General features: G+C 55.7%; 1 protein-coding gene across 2 annotated transcripts; it reads left to right on the top strand.

Moving 5' to 3' along the window:
- Positions 1–1216: 1216 nt before the first annotated feature.
- HSPA12B (heat shock protein family A (Hsp70) member 12B) lies at positions 1217–20969 on the top strand. 2 transcript variants are annotated; one of them, XM_021665825.2, is made up of 13 exons: positions 1217–1247; positions 7345–7404; positions 9463–9560; positions 11085–11209; positions 14106–14292; positions 14694–14798; positions 15125–15241; positions 17082–17256; positions 18074–18160; positions 18562–18666; positions 18781–19039; positions 19601–19704; positions 20292–20969. In XM_021665825.2, exons 2-13 carry the CDS (start codon positions 7362–7364, stop codon positions 20945–20947), a joined length of 2061 nt encoding a protein of 686 aa, XP_021521500.2. In that variant the 5' UTR covers positions 1217–1247; positions 7345–7361; the 3' UTR covers positions 20948–20969. The 2 variants fall into 2 exon arrangements, with proteins under 2 accessions (XP_021521500.2, XP_064238235.1); XM_064382165.1 differs by lacking the exon at positions 1217–1247 and adding an exon at positions 2239–2311.
- Positions 20970–21870: the final 901 nt, after the last annotated feature.

The raw sequence follows: 21870 nt of genomic DNA, 5'->3' as shown, positions 1-21870 counted from the left end.
AGTCAGCTGCCTTTGAAAGTTCCACAAGGGACCCAGCAGAAAGTCATTCATTCATTCACCTATTCATTCATTTATTTATGACAGGGTCTCTCTATAACCCAAGCTGGAGTGCAGTGGTGCAGTCACCCTCACTGCAGCCTCAAACTCCTGCACTCAAGCAATCCTCCACCCCAGCCTCCTGAGTAGCTGGGACTACAGACATGAGCTACTGCACCTGGCTAATTTTTTGAATTTTTTAGAGACAGAGTCTTCCTTTGTTGCCCAGGCTGGTCTACAACTCCTGGCTTCAAGCCGTCCTCCCGCCTCAGACTCCCAAAGCGCTGGATTACAGGCATGAGCCACAGTGCCCAGCCCAGAAAAAGGTCTTCACCCTACAAACTCCCTATTTGGAGGCCAAGTCTCAGCATCCCCAAAAAGGCCACGGTGAAAACAAGAAAAACGCTGTGAGCTCCGTAGGAGAGGCTGGGTGTCTCTTGCTGCGGAGTGGTCCTTGTCGGGCCTGGGGTCTCAGTCTGTGAGACTCCTCGCCTCGCTTATCTGAACTTGAGTAAGAACAGAGCTATGCCCAGCCTGGGGGTTTGAGGGCCTGCCCTCATCCGCGATTCTGCTTCTTTTCTGGCCACTGGCTACTGGGGACCGGGCTAGCGAAACTGCAGGGGCCGGGGGCGGGAGGACGGGGGTTCTGGGTCGAGGGACTGGAGGGGTCTGGGGCAGGGAAGTAGAGGGGTCTCGGCGGGCCCTCCCTCCCCAACAGCTGGGCCCTCGCTGAAGAGGCAGAGGCTGAGCCCCAAGGTGGGCCTGTGGGGGCGGGGCAGGGGAGCCCCTCGGCAGCTGGACCACAGGAGGCAGACAAGGGTCTGGAATTCCTCTTCCCCTCCCTCCGCCGCCCCCTCTCCCTGCTCCCACCCTCTGGGCTGCTCGCGGAGCCGGGGAGGCGCAGGAGGGGCTCAGGGAGGGGCCCTGGACGCGGGGCCAGGCTGGGCCCCTAGGAGGAGGCCCGCGCAGGCAGGCTCCGCCCCGGCCTCGCACATCTGGGCCGGGAGCGCGGGCCGACCCGGCGGCGCAGGCGGCGCGGCCATCCGGCCGGGGGGAGGGGGCGGCGGGCGGGGTGTGCGGCGCGCGGAGGCCGGAGGCCGCGGGGCCGGGCGCACGTCGAGGGCTGCGGCCGCCGCGGCAGGCACGGCCAACGGGCTGCGGGCCCGGGATCGCGGCGGCTGGACGGGGCTGGAGCTGTCGGGAGGGCGGAGGTGAGTTCTGGGGCGGGGGCTGCTGGGCGCCCCGAGTGGAGAAAGGCGCGGACGTTTGCCGTCCCGGGCTGTCGGCTGAGACCCCACCAAAAACCTCCAGACTCCGGGTGTCTGGTGGGGCAGATCTGTAAGCCTCTCTCTCCAGCGGGGCTACGGGTTCGGGAAGGCATTTGGGGCAGCGACCGTGGGCTCCCACCCTGGCTTCGGGGGACCACCTCCCCTACCCCTTGCAGAGCTGCTCAGAGGCTGGGGCTGGAGAAACTCCTGTGTCTTAAGGGCTGGTGTGGGCTGGGGCCCGCTCCAGGGAGCCAATTTGGGGACTCGGTGCCTAGGCCTGAGGTGGAAATTTGGGGGTGAGTGTATGTGTGTGTGTTGGGGGGTGCCTCAGGGGCTCCAGGTCCTGTGGTCCCGAAGTGCAACAAAGTGCTGAGTGGCCGGGGTGCCAGGGTCTGAGACTGGGACCTGGCGTTCGGGGCCAGCTTGAGGTCCAGGTGGGGTGGGGTCTGGGTTCCCGCTAGGACAGGGGAACCTGTCTGTGAGGCGAACGTGGTGTTGATAAGACACTGGAAGGGAGTGAGCACGAAACCAGGGACTCCTCGGAGGGCAGACTGCAGTCCAGGAATCTCAGGAGAGAGGGGTAATCGGGGGCTGTGGGCAGAGCATGGGAGGGGCTCTGTTGTTTGTGAACTGGCTGCTCCCATGATGAGGACCCAAGGGGGTGCGGCAGGATGTATGGAAAGCAAAGATGAGGACAGGGAGTGGTCATAGGAGGCCATTTCTGTCACTCCCTGCCCCAGCACAGGATGAGAGCCACCTCACTCAGCCACCCGCAGTCCCTTCTTCTTAAGTGCTCCTCTCCAGAACAGAGTGGGGCAGCCCTTTGGGTGCCATTTCTGATGTGTGCCTTGGGCCCTGGTTGTCTCAGTCTGTGGCTTGGAAGAAATGCCTGTGGCCTCAGCCCACAGACAGAGTCCTGTTCCATTACAGGCCTGGCTGGGTGCTGAGCAGAAGCAGCAGGTGGAAGAGGCAGGGTCCCAGTAAGGAGGGGAGCTGGAAGGACCTGGGTGAGTGCTTTTTCTACACTGGCCTCGAGTGGAGCCCTGAAACCCAGAGCACTGCTTGCCCACAGTGCTCCTGGAAACTTGAGTGCCCAGCTGAAACATCCCACGCAGGAAGAGATCCTCTGAGGATTCTCTCTATCAGACAAAGGGTCTGGCCCCTATGCGGTGGCTTACGCCTGCAATCCCAGCACTTTGGGAGGCTGAAATGGGAGGATTGCTTGAGGCCAGGAGGTCGAGGCTGCAGTGAGCCATGATTGTGCCACTGCACTCCAGCCTGGGCAACAGAGCAAGACCCTGTCTCCAAAAAAAAAAAAAAAAAAAAAAAGGAGGGGGATGTCCTAGGCTATTGTGAGACCAGGGGGCACTCTGGGATGGAAGTCTCTGGTTGTGAGTTCCTGCTGGGCCACACCCTATCCTGGTCCCCAGTGACTAATAGGTCCTGCCTATTGGGTAGAAGTCAGGGCCAGGGGACAGGGTGAAGCTGATGACTAGAGGTCAATATGAAGCCAAGAGTTAGGGGTCAGTCCATGGGCAGGGTTAGGGATCAGGCTGCGGCCAGAGTTTGGCATATGCTTGTAGCCAGGAAATGGAGTTACTTTCTGTGTAAATCAAACTGTCTCACTCAATTACTCTCAAACCCATAGGTACCACTAGTCTGAAATTAGTAGGCCCCTAAAGCGGGAGTCAGCCTCCCCTCATTTTCAGCTGTGGACTCTGCCCAGACCTAGCTTTTGGGAGCTGGACTTGTCCTGTGTTCTGTGGTCAGCATTCTCCTTAAGTGTTCCTGGGTGTGTGTGCTTGCTTGGCATTCGGCCACCTCTTGGCTTACCTCCACCTCTCGGATAATCCATGGGATCCTCTTTCTTTAACACAATTTTTTTTTTTTTTTTGAGACAGGGTCTCGCTCTGTCGCCCAGGCTGGAGTGCAGTGGTATGATCATGGCTCACTGCAGCTTCAACCTTCCAGGCTCAAGCAATTTTCCCACCTTGGCATCCAAAGTGGCTGAGACTCTAGGCATGCGCCACAATGCCTGGCTAATATTTGTATTTTTTTGTAGAGATGGGATTTTGCTGTGTTGCCCAGGCTGGTCTCGAACTCCTGAGCTCAAGCAATCCACTCCCTTTGACCTCCCAAAGTGCTAGAATTACAGTCATGAGCCACCATACCCAACCTTTAACACAAATTGATTTAGTTCCTACCTCCTTCCTTAAAGAACTCATGATGACTCGATTCTCAGTAAGACCAAAAACTCTTAACAAGAAAAATTAGAATCCGTATCACGAAGGGAAAGAACACTGCTCAAACCTGCCCAACTCCCTGCTTTTATCAACACCTTGCATATCTGGACTTGTTAACATAAGCCCTCTGTGTCACCCATTCTACAGGAAAGGGCGCTGAGGCACAAAAATGTGGCATGATGCCAGGTGCCATAATAGGCTCTTGCCATGCCTGAAACCCCAGCATAGGGTCACTCAGCATATCGCACAATGAGAGATGGTAGATAACTGGACAAGCTTCTGATAGCCGGGGACGTATGGGCCTATGGTTTGGATGTGGAATCCAGTGTAGAGTGAGGACTCAAGAGTCTTTTTTTTTTTTTTTTGAGACGGAGTCTCACTCTTGTTGCCCAGGCTGGAGTGCAATGGCACGATCTTGGCTCACTGCAACCTCTGCCTCCCAGGTTCAAGCAATTCTCCTGCCTCAGCCTCCTGAGTAGCTGGGATTACAGGCGTCTGCCACTACACCCAGCTAATTTTTGTGTTTTCAGTAGAGATGAGGATTTAACCATGTTGGCCAGGCTGGTCTCAAACTCCTGACTTCAAGTGATCCACCCGCCTCAGCCTCCCTAAGTGCTGGAATTACAGGCTTGAGCCACTGCACCCAGCCCAGAGTCTTTTTTTTTTCTGGTAGTTCTAGGTTGTTTCTTCTCCTAGAAGAATAATAGGTATAATAGCCTTGGTCCAGAAAATCCATTCATTCATTCAACAAAGTGGTTCCCCAGTGCTTAGCACAGAGTCTGGCATGAAGAACTGCTCGGTAAGTGCTGCAGAATAAAAATAACATACAAATAGGGCTGCCAGCTCCTCCCTCAAGGCCTTGATCCAGTGGTATGCTGGTTCAACTATGGAAGAAGGAAAAATCCTAATTTGTAGTGCTTGCCAATTTCTGTGGTGTAAATACTCCCAGCCATGACTGATTTCAAGCTACCAATGTGATGTCATTGAATGCAGAATTGGGAAGAGATAGAAAGAATCGCTCGTGGGACCCAGGTCAGCACCCCGCTCCATTACCCTGAGCTGGGCTCCTGCCCCTGGCTCCCGAGACCCTTCCCCTCCCCTCTCTGTGCTTTTCCTTTTCTCTGCATCAGCCAGCTGCTGTATGTGTGCTCACAGTCAGCCCCCATCCTTCTGATTCTGATTCCTGAGCACCCAACTGTGTACCTCCAATGGTACAGAGGACAGCAAGAGTGCCTGGAAATCTCCATGGTGCTCGCCATGCAGGAGAATCCTGGACATATGAGTGTGTGGGAGTCCAGGTGTCTGTCTACGGTGGGGCTGGTTTGTGTGAACTGTATGAGCAAGGGTGTGAGCGTGTGTGTATGGGCGTGCCAGAGCCCAGCTCTGTGTCTGCCTGTGTTCTATAGCAAAACTTTCTGATCGGGCCACTGGTGACAGAGAGGGAATGGACTGGCCCTGTGTAGCCTCCCCCTTAGTTTAGGGGAGCAACCAGGCCCACCAATGAGAACATAGTGTCAGTGGACTGTCTGAGAGACACTGGTGAGCAACACTTCTCAAAGTTTAGTGTGCACCCGAATCACCTGGGAATTTTGTTAAAATAGGCCAGGTGCAGTGGCTCAGGCCTGTAATCCCAGCACTTTGGGAGGCCAAGGCAGGCGGATCACTTGAGGCCAGAGTTCGAGACCAGCCTGGCCAACATGGTGAGACCCTGTCTCTACTAAAAATACAAAAATTAGCTGGGTGTGGTGGTGCATGCCTGTAGTCCCAGCTACTTGGGAGGCTGAGGCAGGATAATCGCTTGAATCTGGGAGGTGGAGATTATAGTGAGCTGAGAATTGAGATCATGCCACTGTACACTTGGGGGACAGAGTGAGACTCTGTCTCAAAAATAAATAAATAAAAATAAAATATGGGTTCTGATTCAGCAGGTCCAGGATGGGGCCTGAGGTTCTCCATTTCTAACAAGCTGCCAGGTGATACTGATGTTGCTGGTCTTAGCCCACACTTTGAGTAACAAAGCTGTTAATGGTTTGGAGAATTCTGCCTGTAGCCTGGCCCCAGAACTTCATAGACAGGATCGGGCCTCACCCGTCTTACAAAATAAATATTCTTCCTCAGCTCCCTTCAGCTTTAGCTTCCTCCAGCTACTGCCCTCAGATGTATTCCTGATCTCAGCCAAGCTTCTCAGAAGTTCTAGCTCAATACGATTGCGTCACTGCACTCCAGCCTGGGCAACAGAGTGAGACCCTAACTTAAGAAGTTCTAGCCAGGCTCAGTGGTTCGCACCTGAAATCCCAGCACTTTGGGACGGGATCACTTGAGGCAGGCAGATCACTTGAAGTCAGGAGTTAAGTGACTCCTGCAGCTTAACAGGAGGAGCCAACATGGTGAAACCCCGCCTCTACTAAAATACAAAAATTAGTCAGGCATGGTGGCAAGCACCTGTAATCCCAGCTACTTGGGAGGCTGAGACGGGAGAATTGCTTGAACCCAGGAGGTGGAGGTTGCAGTGAGCCAAAATCGCACCACTGAACTCCAGCCTAGGCAACAGAACGAGACTCCATCCAAAAAAAAAAAAAGAATACATTCTAGCTCATGTGACTTCTTGCTCACTCCTCACCTTGGCTTACCTGCCCTACTAAAACAGGTGTTTCCAGTCTCATCTGAAGACCTCTTACAGGGATCTAGCTTCACCCCTCTCTTTGTACAATCTTCATGAGACCATGGGGGCATCTTAATCTCCTTGGCTAGTTCATGTTCCTCTGTTCAGCCTTAAAGTATAGGTTCTTCTCGAGACAGAGTGACACCCTATCTGTCTCAAGGAGAACCTACACTTAAAAAAAAAAAAAGAAAGAAAAAGAAGAAGAAAGCCAGGTGCAGTGGCTAACGCCTGTAATCCCAGCACTTCGGGAGGCCAAGGCAGGCGATCATCTGAGGTCAGGAATTCAAGACCAGCCTGGCCAACATGGTGAAACCCTGTCTCTACTAAAAATACAAAACTTAGCTGGGCATGGAGGCACATGCCTGTAATCCCAGCTACTCAGGAAGCTGAGGCAAGAAAATGGCTCGAACCTGGGAGGTGGAGGTTGCAGTGAGTCAAGATCATGACACTGCACTCCAGCTTGGACAACAGAGTGAGACTGTCTCAAAAAACAGAAAAGACAAATTGAGTCATGCCCGTACCCCACCCTATCACCTCAGACCTTTCAAGGTTTGCTTTTGCTGTTCATATAAAACCAAATTTGAACCAGGGTGCACAGGGGCCTGCCTGCAGGGTGAGCTCAGCCCAGCTCCCCATCCAGACTTCCATGCCCCCTTCCCGCCCCACATTATCCAGCTTTGACCTTCCCGAACTCAGCATCACTTGTCATTTCAAAATTACTTGCCTGATTATCTCCTCCATCAGACTGTTGGTTTCCAATGCAGAGGTATTGTCTCTCTGGGTCTCATATCTCTCAGCACCTGGCACAGAGCAGGCACCAGAAAACATTTAGGAAGATCCTGATTCCAAGGAAACAAAGCCATTTTTGAGACAAACTGGGAACTCTGGGACTTTAGATGAGATTTAAGGAATTACTGTTAATTTTGTTAGATGTGAGAATGGCGTCTCGATGTTGTTTAAAACGTCTTTATCTGTTGGAGAGCTGTATAAAATAGTTCATAGGTGAAACAACATGATGGCTGGGATTTGCTTCAAAGGACTCCAGCCAAAAGTAAACAAATAAAATAAATAAGCATTCAGTGAGGGAACAAAGGGACAAATAAATCCCACTCTGCTTGTCTGTTCCTGTTGACAGCTACAGGACCTGCAAGGATGCTGGCTGTCCCGGAGATGGGCCTGCAGGGTCTGTACATCGGTAAGAACCCCCACCACTGTGCTCCAGCCACCACTCACTCACCCAGCAGGTGCTGAGACCCACCTACAGGCTGTCCAATGTGCCTCTCCCGCAGAGCTTCCTGACAGCCTTTCTGTGAGTGTGTGTGTGTGTGTGTGCATGTGTGCAGGGCAGGTCTGTGTTTACTGGACCCCCTGTGTGTGCAGGGAGGGTCTGTGTGTACAGGTCTGTGTATGTGAATATGTATGAGTATGTGTGCACACAGGACTGGCTTACTCACAAGACCCCTATGTGCATATGAGTGTGGGCTGAGAGCATGTGTGTGTGTGTGCCAGGAGGGTCTGTGCACACAGGAGTGTATGCATGGGCCTATGTTTTGTTCAGGCTGGCTGTGTGCACAGGACCCTGTGTGAGTGTCCTCAGTGAATGTGTGTCTCTGCGGGTAGGTCTCTGTGCACAGGACCTGTGTATGGGAGTATAGCCTGCAGGTGGGCACACATGCAGAGATTTCTGCGTATGCATGGAGGGTCTGTGTGCACAGGAATGTTTGCATGTGCATGTGTTTTGTTCAGGCTGTGTGCACAGGACCCCGTGTGATTGCCTGGGTGTGTGTCTCTGTGGGCAGGTCTCTGTGAACAGGATCTGTGTACGGGAGTATAGTCTGCAGGTGGGCACACATGCAGAGATTTCTGCATGTGCACACCCATCTGCCCATAGCCTGGTCTGGGAGCAGGCTGTGGGTTCTCTGCAGGGGAGGGAGGCCGGAGGCAGGAGGGACACTCCTCAGGAAGTCCATTCACAAAGACCTAGTGGGCTGGGCCCTTCCTTCCTGCCTCCCTTCCCAAGCTTGAGCCACAGCAACTTGGCCTCTCAGGCTGCAGATGGTGGCAGGGCTGGAGCCTGCCCTGGCTGCCTGAGGAGAGGGAGCTCTTGGAATGTCACTTTGTCCCTGCCCCTCCAGCAACTCTACAGACTCTGGCCCTGTCCAGGAGCTTCCAAGTCCCCCTCATGCCTGGCCCTTTGCCTATGTTCCCAGGTTACCCCCAAGGCCAGGGAGAGCAGAGACCTGCCTGGCGGTACATGGCAGGACTGGCTGAGAGAGCACAGGCCCTGCCAGGCTCAACCTAAGGTGGGCCAAGCCTGCCAGATCCCATACTCCCTCCCTAGCCAGCGTCCCTGGCTCATCCATGGATCTCAAGGCAGCCCCAGTACCCTTCACATGCCCATTAGCAATGCCCAGTGTGGTGGTGGCAGCTACTGATCCATGCCTGTGGGTGTCCAGCCAGGCAGGCCCTCCTGCCCCATGAGCTGCCTGATGCTTGGAACTAGGCCTGGGGCTGCCCTCCAGGGTTACTCCATTCCCTTCCACCAAAGGTCCAGCTCAGTCCCAGGCCTGCAAGAGGGTCTCGGTGGAGCCTCCTGCCCCCAAATACTGGCTCAGAGTGTGTGTATATGTGTTCGTCGGGGTGTGGGAGTCAGATTACTAATGTTATGAGCGAGGGAGGAGGTGCTGCCTCTCCTGGATCCTCCCCAAGCAGCCAGCTGGGCCTGTCTGTGGCTCTTGTGGGCATGGGAGCTGGGGAGTTCCCACAAGAACACGTGGGCCAACTTTAGGGTGGAGGCTGGCAACCCCACCTCCCGGCCAGCTAGGTCTGTAGCCCCACCTTTTGAAGGAGGAGGGTTTCTATCTCCTCCACACCCACCCCAGGAGCTCACTCACCCATCTCCCCTGCCCTTCCATCTCTGAACTGAGTCTCCCTGCCACACAATGCTTCTGTCTCTCTCTCCTCCTGCACTTTGTGTCTGAGGGGCCCTGGGGGTTCCTCAGGGGAGACAGTGAGTCCCCAGGGGAAGCATGTGTCACCGGCTACGGAAAGGTTGCCTCTGATAGCAGACCCTCAGCCCCTGCCCCTACATCACAAGTGTCCTTCCTACACCCCCCAGTCTTCCTCCCCAGCAGAGAGCCCTTTGCCTTAGCCCAGCAAGGACTAATAGAGAACCTCTGGGTGACTGGCTTGGGGCCCCGCTGCCATCCCTACCCTGCTTGTGCCAGGATGACCTGCCCTCTCTTCTCTGCAGGCTCTAGCCCGGAGCGGTCCCCAGTGCCCAGCCCACCCGGCTCCCCAAGGACCCAGGAAAGCTGTGGCATTGCCCCCCTCACACCCTCGCAGTCTCCAGTAAGCCCGGAGCAGGGATCTGGTGGTGGGTGGCCTGGGTGGTAGGGATGGGGTTGTGCCTGGCAAAATCATGGCAGGACCTGGGCTGGGAAGGAGGAGGGCACGGGGGCACCACCATGCCTCTTGTCCCCGTACACTCCAGTCATGTGCCCCCCAGAAGGATTGGCCTTGGGTGGCCCTGGACTGTAAGGGTATCAATTCTACTGAGAAGGTGAGCCCCATGTAACTAACTCCCAATGCTCCCTGCACAGGAGGCACACACGACCATTGAAGCTGGCCTGGCTGAGGCAAGTGTTCCTCTGAGCATGTGGCTTTTCTAGGTCCCCAGAGCACTGGGCCTCCTGTTGACCACAGCCCACTTTAATCCAAGTCATATCTAGGGGAGAGGAGATGTGTTGCTAAAAAACAATAGTCTGGAAACGATTAGTTTGGGCTGGCTACGGTGGCTCACTCCTGTAATTCCAGCATTTTGGGAGGCCTAGATGGGCAGATTGCTTTGAGCTCAGGAGTTTGAGAACAGCCTGGACAACATAGCGAAACTCCACCTCTACAAAAAATACAAAAATTAGCTGGGCCTGGTGGCATGGATCTGTAATCCCAGCTACTCAGGAGTCTGAGGGTGGAGAATCGCTTGAACCTGGGAAGCAGAGGTTGCAGTGAGCCAAGATCACACCACTGCACTCCAGCCTGGGTGACAGAGTAAGACCTTGTCAAAAAAAAAAAAAAAAGAAAAAGAAAAAAGGAGGCTGGGCACGGTGGCTCACGCCTGTAATCCCAGCACTTTTGGAGGCCAAAGCAGGTGGATCACAAGGTCAGGAGACTGAGACTATCCTGGCTAACACAGTGAAACCCTGTCTCTAATAAATAAATAAATAAAATAAAAATAATGAAAAAAGGAAACCAGTAGCTTGAAGTATCCAGGACACAACCTCCCCACCCCCAAGCTCCCTGGGTCACCCCACCTGGATGACCTTGCCCTGGTGATCCAGCTTAGGGACTTCCTTATTCTCAGGGAGCCCAGGCCAGGCATAGGAGAAGGCACACACTTCTCTGGGGGCATGCACGTGGCCTGTCCTCTCTGCCACAGAATCAGACAGTCTGGTTTGTATCACTTTGCCCACAAAGAATAAGAGGGTAAAATATACACTGGTCCACGTGCTGTAAAGCTACCTGGAGGAGCAAAATTGCTCTCAGCTGGGCCCAGGCTGGTGGCTGCCTATGAAGATGGTGTGAGGTAGGGGTGGGGCTAAGGCAGTCCAGGCAGAGGGTGGGCAGAGACTGGAAGCAGGAAAGCAGGAGCTTGAGCTGAACCCTTCCTACCTAAGAGGCATGTCCAAGGCTCAGCCTGGAGCCTGGGAGGGCAGGGGAGCCCGGGCAGGTGGGTAGGTGGGGTGGGCCAGGGCCAGGCCAGTCTGGATCACAGTCAGTGGAGGGGAGTGTCTCCCCCGTGCAAAGGAAGTGTTGGGGGTGAGGGTGGGGGTGTTCCTGCTGGCTGCTTGCTAATTCTAGGTCTTGCACTTGCAGAAGCCCGAGGCCCGAGCCCCCCAGCAGGCCTCCTTCTCCGTGGTGGTGGCCATTGACTTCGGCACCACGTCTAGTGGCTATGCTTTCAGCTTTGCCAGTGACCCTGAGGCCATCCACATGATGAGGTGAGGGCAGCTGGGCTGGGAGAGTGAGGTGGGGAGCATGGGGAGTTCCTCATACCCTGGGATAATCTTGATCCCAAAAGTACTGTCACGGAGACATGGGGTCTCCTCAGAGGCCCTGCCACCCCTAGTCTGGGGCTCCTCACTGGGGCAAAAGTTTGGAGGATGGGTCCCAGGCCTGGGTCCCTGGCCTCAACTGGAGCAGCTCCCAGCCTTCTGAAGGAAAAATCAGACTTTGTTTTTAATTTTTAATTTTTTTGAGATATAACAAATCATACAATAAAATATGCAAATCCTTTTTCTTTTTTTTTTTTTTCTTTTTTTTTGAGATGGAGTTTCGCTCTTGTTACCCAGACTGGAGTGCAATGGCGCGATCTCGGCTTACCGCAACCTCCGCCTCCTGGGTTCAGGCAATTCTCCTGCCTCAGCCTCCTGAGTAGCTGAGATTACAGGCACGCGCCACCATGCCCAGCTAATTTTTTGCATTTTTAGTAGAGACGGGGTTTCACCATGTTGACCAGGATGGTCTCGATCTCATGACCTCGTGATCCACCCGCCTCAGCCTCCCAAAGTGCTGGGATTACAGGCGTGAGCCACCGTGCCCGGCCCACAAATCCTTTTTCTTTTCTTTTCTTTTCTTTTTTTCTTTTCTTTTTGAGATGGAATCTTGCTCTGTTCAGGCTGGAGTACAGTGGCACAATCTCGGCTTACTGCAATCTCTGCCTCCCGGGTTCAAGTGATTCTCCTGCCTCAGCCTCCTGAGTAACTGGGACTACAGGCATGTGCCACCACACCTGGCTAATTTTTGTATTTTTAGTAGAGACGTGGTTTCACTACGTCAGCCAGGCTGGTCTCGAACTCCCGACCTCAGGTGATCTGCCCGCCTCGGCCTTCCAGAGTGCTAGGATTACAGGCGTGAGTCACCACGCCTGGCCTTTTTGATTTTCTTTCTTGCTTGCTTTTTTTATGAGACAGGGTCTCCTTCTGTTGCACAGGCTGAAGTGCAGTGGTATGATCATAGCTCACTGCAGCCTTAAACTCCTGGGCTCAAGCAATCCTCCCCGCTCAGCCTCCTGGCTAATTAAAAAATCTTTTTTGGAGAGACAGGGTTTCACTATGTTGCCAGAGCTGGTCTGAAACTTCTGGCCTCAAGTGATCCTCCCACCTTGGTCTCCCAAAATGCTGGGAGGTGTGAAAAAACCTGTAAAGGTGTGAGCCACCATGCCCAGCCCACAAATCTTTTTCTAAGCTTGTACCCAAACACACACATATACAAACACATATGTGTTTTTTAAGTAAAAGTGAGATATACAACTTCCTTTGTTTTAAACCTTCAACACTATTTTGTAGATATTTCATGTCAGTACATACAAAGCTACCACTTTCTTAGAATGGTTGCCTAGTATTTCCATAGTACAGATGTGTCATAATTTATCCATTCTCCTATTGACAGTTTTAGGGTTTTTTTTTTCCTTCACTCATTTTTCACTATTACAAGAAGTGCAGCAGTAATATCCTTTGAAAACTTGTGCTGCAATCTCTATGGGGTAGATTCCTAGTGGTAATTCCTAGGTCCAACATCTCAAATAAAAAACAAGAAAATGAAGGTTCCAAGGGTTGAGTTGACGAGTCACACAGTTGTTATGAAAGACATGTTTCAAAATTCTATTCAGATGTTGTTGGGTTTTGTGTGAACACTCCCCTCTGGACCTCAAGACCCCAGTCCTCTGGATGTGTCCTAGAGGGTCGGCAGGCAGTAGGTGAAGCTATAGGAGACCTCAAAGCTCTCAACCCAGACTGGGATGGGAGGTAAGAGGGGCTTCCCCAGGCCTGGAGGCTGGCTGGAAGGGTGAATGGAGAGACAGACAGGTAACTGCTCCCAAAATACACAGGACTTGAGCTTCATGAGATTGGGCTGTCCTTCCTCCTGCATCATAGGAAGCCACAAAGGCTCTGTGCACTTAACAGTGCTATAGGAACTGCAGGGCATCCCAGATGTCTTGCTCATCAACACACACAGCTGAGGCCATGCTGGGGCTAAGGACACATGCAGGGACACTGTCTCTGTCCTGTGGAGGTGACGGTCACAGGAAACAACTGGGGGACATCCCGGCCTCCTCCCAAGCCCTCTCTTCCCACCAGCCACCAAGCCCCTAACATCTCTAGATGTTTCCCTAACACCTAGAATCTCCATCTTCTTCTCTTGGGCCACCGATTCTGCCCAAGTTCAGCCCCGACCTTCTCTCACCTGGATGGCGGCAGCATCCTCCTCCCTGGTTTCCTTTCTCCATCCTCCTTTCCCTCCATTCTGTTGCTCCACGGGAGCCAGTGACCCTTCTTTCTAAAGGCAAATGTGGTCATACCTCTTTGCTACTTAAAATCCACCAAGACAGGGCCCGGCGCGGTAGCTCACGCCTGTAATCCCAGTACTTTGGGAGGCCGAGGCGGGTGGATCACGAGGTCAAGAGATCGAGACCATCCCGGTCAACATGGTGAAACCCCGTCTCTACTAAAAATACAAAAAATTAGCTGGGCATGGTGGCACGTGCCTGTAATCCCAGCTACTCGGGAGGCTAAGGCAGGAGAATTGCCTGAACCCAGGAGGCGGAGGTTGCGGTGAGCCGAGATCGCGCCATTGCACTCCAGCCTGGGTAACAAGAGCGAAACTCCGTCTCAAAAAAAAAAAAAAAAATCCACCAAGACAGAGCTCCTAATGGCATTCTGTGCTCTTCATGATCTGACCTTAGCATCCTTGTATTTTCTTCTGCTGCATATCCAGCCGACCCATAGCTAGTCCTCCCTGCTCTTGCACACCTGTAAGTTTTTGCACATGCCGTTCCCTCTGCCTGGATTCCCACCCAGGAAGGGAGGGTTGCACTGACGGCCCTGTGCCCCGCAGGAAATGGGAGGGCGGAGACCCGGGCGTGGCCCACCAGAAGACCCCGACCTGCCTGCTGCTGACCCCAGAGGGCGCCTTCCACAGCTTTGGCTACACCGCCCGCGATTACTACCATGACCTGGATCCCGAGGAGGCCCGGGACTGGCTCTACTTCGAGAAGTTCAAGATGAAGATCCACAGCGCCACAGTGAGTCACAGGGCTCCAGACAGGGAGGCGGGGCCTGCATGGGAAAGCTAATGGGAGGGTGGGACAAAACCTAAAGGTGTAAGGACCCGCCCGAGGGTGTCCTGGCTGAGAGGGGGCGGGGCTAAAGGGAGACTTCGGACCCCAGTGTGGGAGGAGCTCAGAAGTGAGACAGCTGGAGGCAGGGCTAATAGTGAAACGGGTTGCGGGAGGGGTGGGGCTAAGGGGAGGGGTGGGGCTAAGGGGAGGTGCTGGGGCACAGCTAATGTCAGATTGGGGCAAGAGTGAGACCGTGCTAAAGAGGAGGGGAAGCTTCAGGAAATGGGGTGATTTTAAGAATGAGGTCGTCAGGAAATGAGCTTAGAGCTGAGGCCTCCTCCAGAGCCGCCCTGTGTCCCTGCCAGGATCTCACCTTGAAGACCCAGCTAGAGGCAGTAAATGGAAAGAAGATGCCTGCCCTGGAGGTGTTCGCCCATGCCCTGCGCTTCTTCAGGGAGCACGCCCTTCAGGTATGCTGCGGCCCCACTACTGCTGACTGCGGCGGGGACCCCCAGGCCCTTCTACTCCCATCCTTTCCCCTCATCCGAACACTCCCGCCCCGCCCCCGACATTGGGTGCGTAGCCACTGCCAGAGGTCAGAGGTCATCTTCTTCAGTTCCCTCTCTTTGTCTGGTAGAGCCTGCACCAAGCCATACTGATGGGAGGGGGGCCGATTCGTCCAACTCAGCTGGGAAGTCTTTCCTGTAGTTTGATTAGTTCCTCCAGCTCCACAGAGGGCTGAAGACCACCCTCCCTCCAACCCAACTCTTCCTCTCACTGCCCACTTCTGCACCAGGAGCTGAGGGAGCAAAGCCCATCGCTGCCAGAAAAGGACACTGTGCGCTGGGTGTTGACAGTGCCTGCCATCTGGAAACAGCCGGCCAAGCAGTTCATGCGGGAAGCTGCCTACCTGGTGAGGACATACAGGCGGGCAGAGAACACTGCTCAGGAAGGCCCGGGCCTGTCCCCACGCCTGTATGCACCCACTACCCTTGGGACCACAGAGTATTGTGAAAGAACTTCAGCCTCCTCCTGCTGGGAATTTGTAGGGTTGCTGCCACCCAGAGAGGGAGTGAGCCTGCGGGAACGGGACAGAGGGACAAAAGGCACAGCCCAGGCCATTGTAGACAGTGCCGTAAGTCAGGTGTCCTAGAAGCAGAGCCCAAGATGGAGAGCCTTATACGTGAGGTCTATTGAAGAACAGTTCTCAGGAGAAAGGGAAGGGAGGGAAGCAGGACAGGAAAAGGGCTATGAAGGATGTGGTCTTGGCTGGAGCCTCGCCTCAGGTTTAACCTCAGCTAGAACTCATGGGGAGCTGCAGAGGGAGAACTGTAGCACAGAACTGGGGCCGGCTTCTTGCATATCCATATTGGTCTGTCATTGGTTCTGGGGGCATGGGAGGGAAACATCTCCAAGTGAGGCCATTCCCATTCAGCTGAGGGCAGTTGTCCAGAGGAGGTGTGGCAGCTGTGAGCCAATAGCAGCCAACACTCACAGTGGCAGGCAGAGCACCTAGAACATTTACTTCAGTTGGCATCAGTATTTTCAGGGACATCCCCACCACTGCCCCACCTTTGTTGGTCCTTGAACAGGGAAAATAGGACTATGAAAGTATAAAGGGAGGAGATTCTGGCCAATACCTGCAAGTCTTCCTACCACGAGATGCTCAAAGATCTAGAGCAAGATGTTGGAGGGGCTCCAGTGCAGACAGAGAGAGGGCACGGCCTCAAGACTCATTGCTTGAAGGGATCTCAAGCCTGCCTGTGGACCCCCTGGAGGAGCCCCCAATCCTCCCACACCTATGGGACAGGCATGACCTGGGGCCAGGTCTGTAGATGCCTACACTTTTCCCTGGAAGGAGCTAACCCTGAGCACAGTGGACACCCCTGTGCAAGGATCAGGATGGAAGCAAGGCTGTCCCCAACCAGAACAAACACCTGCTCCCCCAGCAATCCCTTGCCCGTTTCCCCACCCTGCTTCCTCCCATGCCGTTCCCTGGCTGCTCAGGAAGGTCTGGCCCTGGGTAGAAAGTCTCCATTCACACCCTTATCCCTCTCCCCTATCTGGTCAGAATCTGGGGAACCTTACAAAACCATAAAGTACTTCCCACAAGGACCCCCTGCCCCAATGCAGAAAATAACTTCAGGTCTCAAGTGTTTTTCTCCACCCAACTGGACTGTCTTGGTGCCTGGAATTTCAGCTTCCTTCCTGTTATATCAGATTCCCTGGGAACAAAGTTCTCCTCGGAGTGAGGTGGCCTATGGCTACTGTCTGACACTAGCCTACTAGAGAAAGAGGGTTCAATGAGCTAAAGGGGCTCCCCACCATCTCCTTTGAGCCACCACACCTCCTACACTGTGCTAGAGTCTCTGCCAACACCCCCAACCAGCGCTCAGCTGGCCACCTGCACCTGTGAAGGGGAAGCTTGCTGCAGCCCTGCTATTTTGGGAAGCTTGAAGGGGAAGGGGCAGACCCCAGGGGTTCTAGGTCTGCATTCTATCTAGAGTCTTTTCCTGCTGGGCAACTTCTTGGCATCTTTGGCCAGGACCATTCCCTCCCCAGCCTAATCACAGCGTGGCTATGAGGCAGCTCCAAATTTGTGCAGCACAGAGGGGCCCCAGAGGCCTAAATGGGTGGGGTGTGATGGAGGAGGAGATGGGAGTCCCACAGGCCCCCAGTTCCCCACCTCAGGGTGCCATCTTAGGTGTGACAGCCCACAGTGCCGCCTGATCCTGTCCACCACCCATCCCCAGGCCGGACTAGTGTCCCGAGAGAATGCAGAGCAGCTACTCATCGCCCTGGAGCCCGAGGCTGCCTCGGTATATTGCCGCAAGCTGCGCCTGCACCAGCTCCTGGACCTGAGCAGCCGGGCCCCGGGCGGTGGGCGCCTGGGTGAGCGCCGCTCCATCGACTCCAGTTTCCGGCAAGGTGAGCTGCCCCCAGGAACACCACCCACCTTTGGAGGGTCACAGGGCCACTGAGTCCAGAAGCTTAGCCATGTCTAGGATGAAGGGGAAGGGGTCCTCACCCTGGAGGAGCCCATGCCTGGTGGAGCCGGTTTGAGGGAGGAAGGTACAGTCCTGCCCAAGGGGAACCTCGTCTCAGGGTGGGCCATGCCCCACCTGGGGGAGCCTGATCTCAGGATGGAGATGTCACCTTGCCCTAGGGGAGCAAGGTCTGAGGAGGGCAGGACTCTGCCCAGCCCTGAGAGTAAGGATGGGGGGAGATACAGCCTACCCCAGGAGGAAATTGCTCAAGTACTGACAAACCAGGAAGTCAGCCCACTGCATCAGCTGTCCCCATCACCCCCCTCATCTTCCCTGACACACATCAGCCCTAAGCTCCTGTTGGCAGGACCCAGCACCCAGGCCAAGGACAGCTATGGTCATCCTCCCAAATGCCACCTCCCAGGGCAGGGAGAAGCCCTAAGTCCTGAGTCCTCTCTTAGACTCCATAGACCTACCCTGCCTCTGCTCCTCCAAACACCTCTAACCCTGATTTTGCCATGACCTGAGACCTCCTGGGTTAAAGGAAAGCCCTGTGTCCATAAATACTTCCCCCCAGCTGTTGATACAGGGTGGGACTTCGGGTTCAGGATTGCCCTCTCCCAGTCAGGTACAGGTTGGAGTTTCAGGAGCACTGGCTGCTCCCAGTGCCCTTGGAAGGTCTGGGCGGGATAGGAGTTGAACACCATAGCTGGACCACCTCCTTCTAATCTCACTCCTTGCTGTCTCCTGATCCCCAGCTCGGGAGCAGCTTCGAAGATCCCGCCACAGCCGCACGTTCCTGGTGGAGTCGGGTGTAGGAGAGCTGTGGGCAGAGATGCAAGCAGGTAGGGGAAGAGGGGGATGGGGAGTTATCCTTGGCACCATATACTGATCGGGGGAAGGGCATGTTTGCAAAGCCCGTCTATTCCTCCATCCGCTGTACCTAACCTGGCCGTCCCCTCACAGTCACCCACATCCCCATCCCATTCACAGCGTTGCCCCTAACTCCCACTCCTCCAGGGGATTCTCCGCGGATGCTCGGGTGGAGTTGCAGAGCCTCTGGAACCATTTCTCCCCCACACCCGGCACCCATATGTGGTGGTCTGAGGTTCAAGCTCCTGAAGCCCCTCACATCCCTCCCCCGACCCTGCAGACAGTCCTTGGGACCCCAGGGCAGGGCTGGAGGGGGAGCAGGGCTGAGGGTGCGAGGCCGCCCACGAGTGTGTGCCCGCGCTCGCCGCCGCAGGAGACCGCTACGTGGTGGCCGACTGCGGTGGAGGTACCGTGGACCTGACAGTGCACCAGCTGGAGCAGCCCCATGGCACCCTCAAGGAGCTCTACAAGGCATCTGGTGAGTAGCCAGGAGGTGCCCTGGCACCCAGCGAGGACCCGGCCCTGGCCCCGCCACCGCCCCCTGGCGGCCGAGTGAGCGCTGACGCCCCCTCCTCCCCCTGCTCCACCCTAGGGGGCCCTTATGGTGCGGTGGGCGTGGACCTGGCCTTCGAGCAGCTGCTGTGCCGCATCTTCGGCGAGGACTTCATCGCCACCTTCAAAAGGCAACGGCCGGCCGCCTGGGTGGATCTGACCATCGCCTTCGAGGCTCGCAAGCGCACGGCTGGCCCGCACCGCTCTGGGGCGCTCAACATCTCGCTGCCCTTCTCCTTCATTGACTTCTACCGCAAGCAGCGGGGCCACAACGTGGAGACCGCTCTGCGCAGGAGCAGGTGGGTACCAGGCCCGCGGTCTCAGGCAGGGTTTGCAAACCCAGGAATGCCTGTGCAAGGGAGGGTCCTGGGCCCCAAAGAACGGTAGGGGTCTGCCTGATTCATCCTACAAATACACCAAGCCAGCAGGGCGTCAGGGTGGGCTGGGGGGCAGGGAGAAGCGAGTGAGTGCTCCAGCCCTGCAGGCTCCACCCACGGAATCCCCAGAGAGAGAATCATGGCAGGGAGGCGGCAACGCCTGTCTCCTCCCAGCCTTCTCTACACCCCCGCCCTGGGTCCTGCCGGCTAACGCTCCTTGGCTTCTCTGCACCAAAGCAAGGAAAGGCCCCTCCCAGGACCTCGTGTCTGGAACTGGAGCAGGCTGGCAACCAAATCCGCCGAGTGAGTGGGGTGGAGATAAGGGCTAACATCCAGCAGGTCCAGTCTCCAGAAACCACGTGCAGTCTGTGCCCAAGCATTTCTGCCTAGAGGCAGGGGTAGGGAATAAGGACCACGGACCCCAAACTGGGACAAGCAGCTGAGCATTGATCGATGGGCCTGTGCCCCTTTTACCGCCAACAGCGTGAACTTTGTGAAGTGGTCCTCACAGGGTATGCTCCGAATGTCTTGTGAAGCCATGAACGAGCTCTTTCAGCCCACCGTCAGCGGGATCATCCAGCACATAGGTGAGCACCTGAGCTCAGTGCTCCACCCACCCCTACATACACACACAGAGGCGGAAAAATTCCCTCTCAGTGCCTAGAAACCGCCACACATCCATACACTGGGCTGAGACCTAGAATCATCTAGAACACCTGGGGGATGAAGTGCAGTGGTGATTAAGAGCTAGGGGGTTGACATGAAGTCTTGCCAAGTTAAAAAAACCTCTGGTGCTTCAGTTTCCCCATTTATAAAATGGGGTGATAGTATTGGGTTCTCAAAACGTTATCACAGGGATAAAATGAGCTCAAGTATCTAGAGTGAGCACAACGTCTTGCACACAATGTCTAGGTGCTTAATACTTGTAAACGCATATCCTTATCTCTAGTCCTCCATGTCCTGGTGGGAGAGAAGTGGGGTGCTTGAGTGTTGGGGAGGCGAAGCCCTCGAGGACTCCCGGGAGCTCTCAAAGAAAGTGTTCAAATGGCGCTACTTTCTAGTTGCCAGGAGGGCACGGGCTAGGGAGGGGAGACGCCGGTGGCTGCCTAGTGGTGGCCTCAGCAGCTCCCTCTCTCCCCTCTCCTTCTCCTCCGTCCCCCTTCCCGTCCCGCAGAGGCACTGCTAGCGCGGCCAGAGGTGCAGGGTGTGAAGCTGCTATTCCTGGTGGGCGGCTTCGCCGAGTCGGCGGTGCTGCAGCACGCTGTGCAGGCGGCGCTCAGCGCCCGCGGCCTGCGTGTCGTGGTCCCGCACGACGTGGGCCTCACCATCCTCAAAGGCGCGGTGCTGTTCGGCCAGGCGCCGGGCGTGGTGCGGGTCCGCCGCTCGCCACTCACCTACGGCGTGGGTGTGCTCAACCGCTTTGTGCCTGGGCGCCACCCGCCCGAAAAGCTGCTGGTTCGTGATGGCCGCCGCTGGTGCACCGACGTCTTCGAACGCTTCGTGGCCGCCGAGCAGTCGGTGGCCCTGGGCGAGGAGGTGCGGCGCAGCTACTGCCCGGCGCGTCCGGGCCAGCGGCGCGTGCTCATCAACCTGTACTGCTGCGCGGCCGAGGATACGCGCTTCATCACCGACCCGGGCGTGCGCAAGTGCGGCGCACTCAGCCTGGAGCTTGAGCCAGCCGACCGCGGCCAAGACACCGCCGGCGCGCCTCCGGGCCGCCGCGAGATCCGCGCTGCCATGCAGTTTGGCGACACCGAAATTAAGGTCACCGCCATCGACGTAAGCACCAATCGCTCCGTGCGTGCCTCCATCGACTTTCTTTCCAACTGAGGGCGCGCCGGCGCAGTGCCAGAGCCCTCAGCCCGGCCCCGCCCTCTTTCGGTCCAGGGGCCAGCGGAGCGGGGTGGGGCGGGACGGGGAAAATGATGGTTCTGGTGTCTACGCCTCTTTCCCCGCGCTCCGTCCCGGGGAGATGAGGTCATGGGTGGGTGGCTGGGGACACACCCAGAGACTGGCTTTGGGATTGGACCCTGGTCCGCTGACCGCGAGGCTGAAGGAACCCGCCAGGGACTGAATGGGTAAGGGTGACTGAGAAGAGGTTTGCCAGACGGAGCGCGCAGCCCGGTAAGGGGCATGTGACCCCGAAGGAAGAACGCAACAGAAGATGGAGTCCTGGCCTGAACTTGGTGGAGTAGGGGGTGGGGATGGGATGTGAGTAGGGGTAGGCTGAGCAAGGCAGGCGGAAGGAGGAGGCGCAGGAAGAAGGAGGTTGTGCAAGGCCTGGACCTGCATGGCTGGAGTTCACTCACTGATGGACTCAGCCCGAACCAGGAGCCAGGCAGAGGAACCCTGTACCGCAGGAAAATGCCTGGAAGTGGACTCCGGAGGGACGGGTGTGGTAGCACATTCCTGGGGGTGGTGCTGACTACCTAAGTATGACTGTTAACTGTAGACAGGGCAGTAGGTCACTAATGGGGAGGTGGGAACATTGTTATGGTGGAGGCGATTATGAGGGATGTGGGGGTAACATTTCCTTCAAGACAAAATACCCATCTGGGAAGGTCTCAAGGGCAGCTTATGAAATACCCCACTTGCACCCCACCCCAGCCATGGAAGGACAGCTTGAAGGTGGATGGGGAGGCCAGAGAGAGAATGAGGAGTGGTCCCAGCTCTGCTATTGACTCAGTGTGCCTTTAGGACATTCTCTGACTACCCATGGGCCTCAGTTTTCCAAAGTGTGAAACGTTAGGCCC

This window comes from Aotus nancymaae, unplaced genomic scaffold (assembly GCF_030222135.1).
Source record: "Aotus nancymaae isolate 86718 unplaced genomic scaffold, 86718_ANA_hifiasm-v0.15.2.pri h1tg000029l, whole genome shotgun sequence".
Taxonomy (NCBI): domain Eukaryota; kingdom Metazoa; phylum Chordata; class Mammalia; order Primates; family Aotidae; genus Aotus; species Aotus nancymaae.
This window is presented reverse-complemented; position numbering and strand designations above follow the sequence as displayed.

Excerpts from the sequence above, each read along its gene's own strand:
- HSPA12B (XM_021665825.2), top strand. The coding sequence starts at position 7,362 with ATGCTGGCTGTCCCGGAGATGGGCCTGCAGGGTCTGTACATCG. Across the intron at positions 9,561-11,084 it reads TCACACCCTCGCAGTCTCCA|AAGCCCGAGGCCCGAGCCCC; the intron begins GTAAGCCCGGAG and ends TTGCACTTGCAG. Across the intron at positions 19,705-20,291 it reads CGGGATCATCCAGCACATAG|AGGCACTGCTAGCGCGGCCA; the intron begins GTGAGCACCTGA and ends CCCGTCCCGCAG.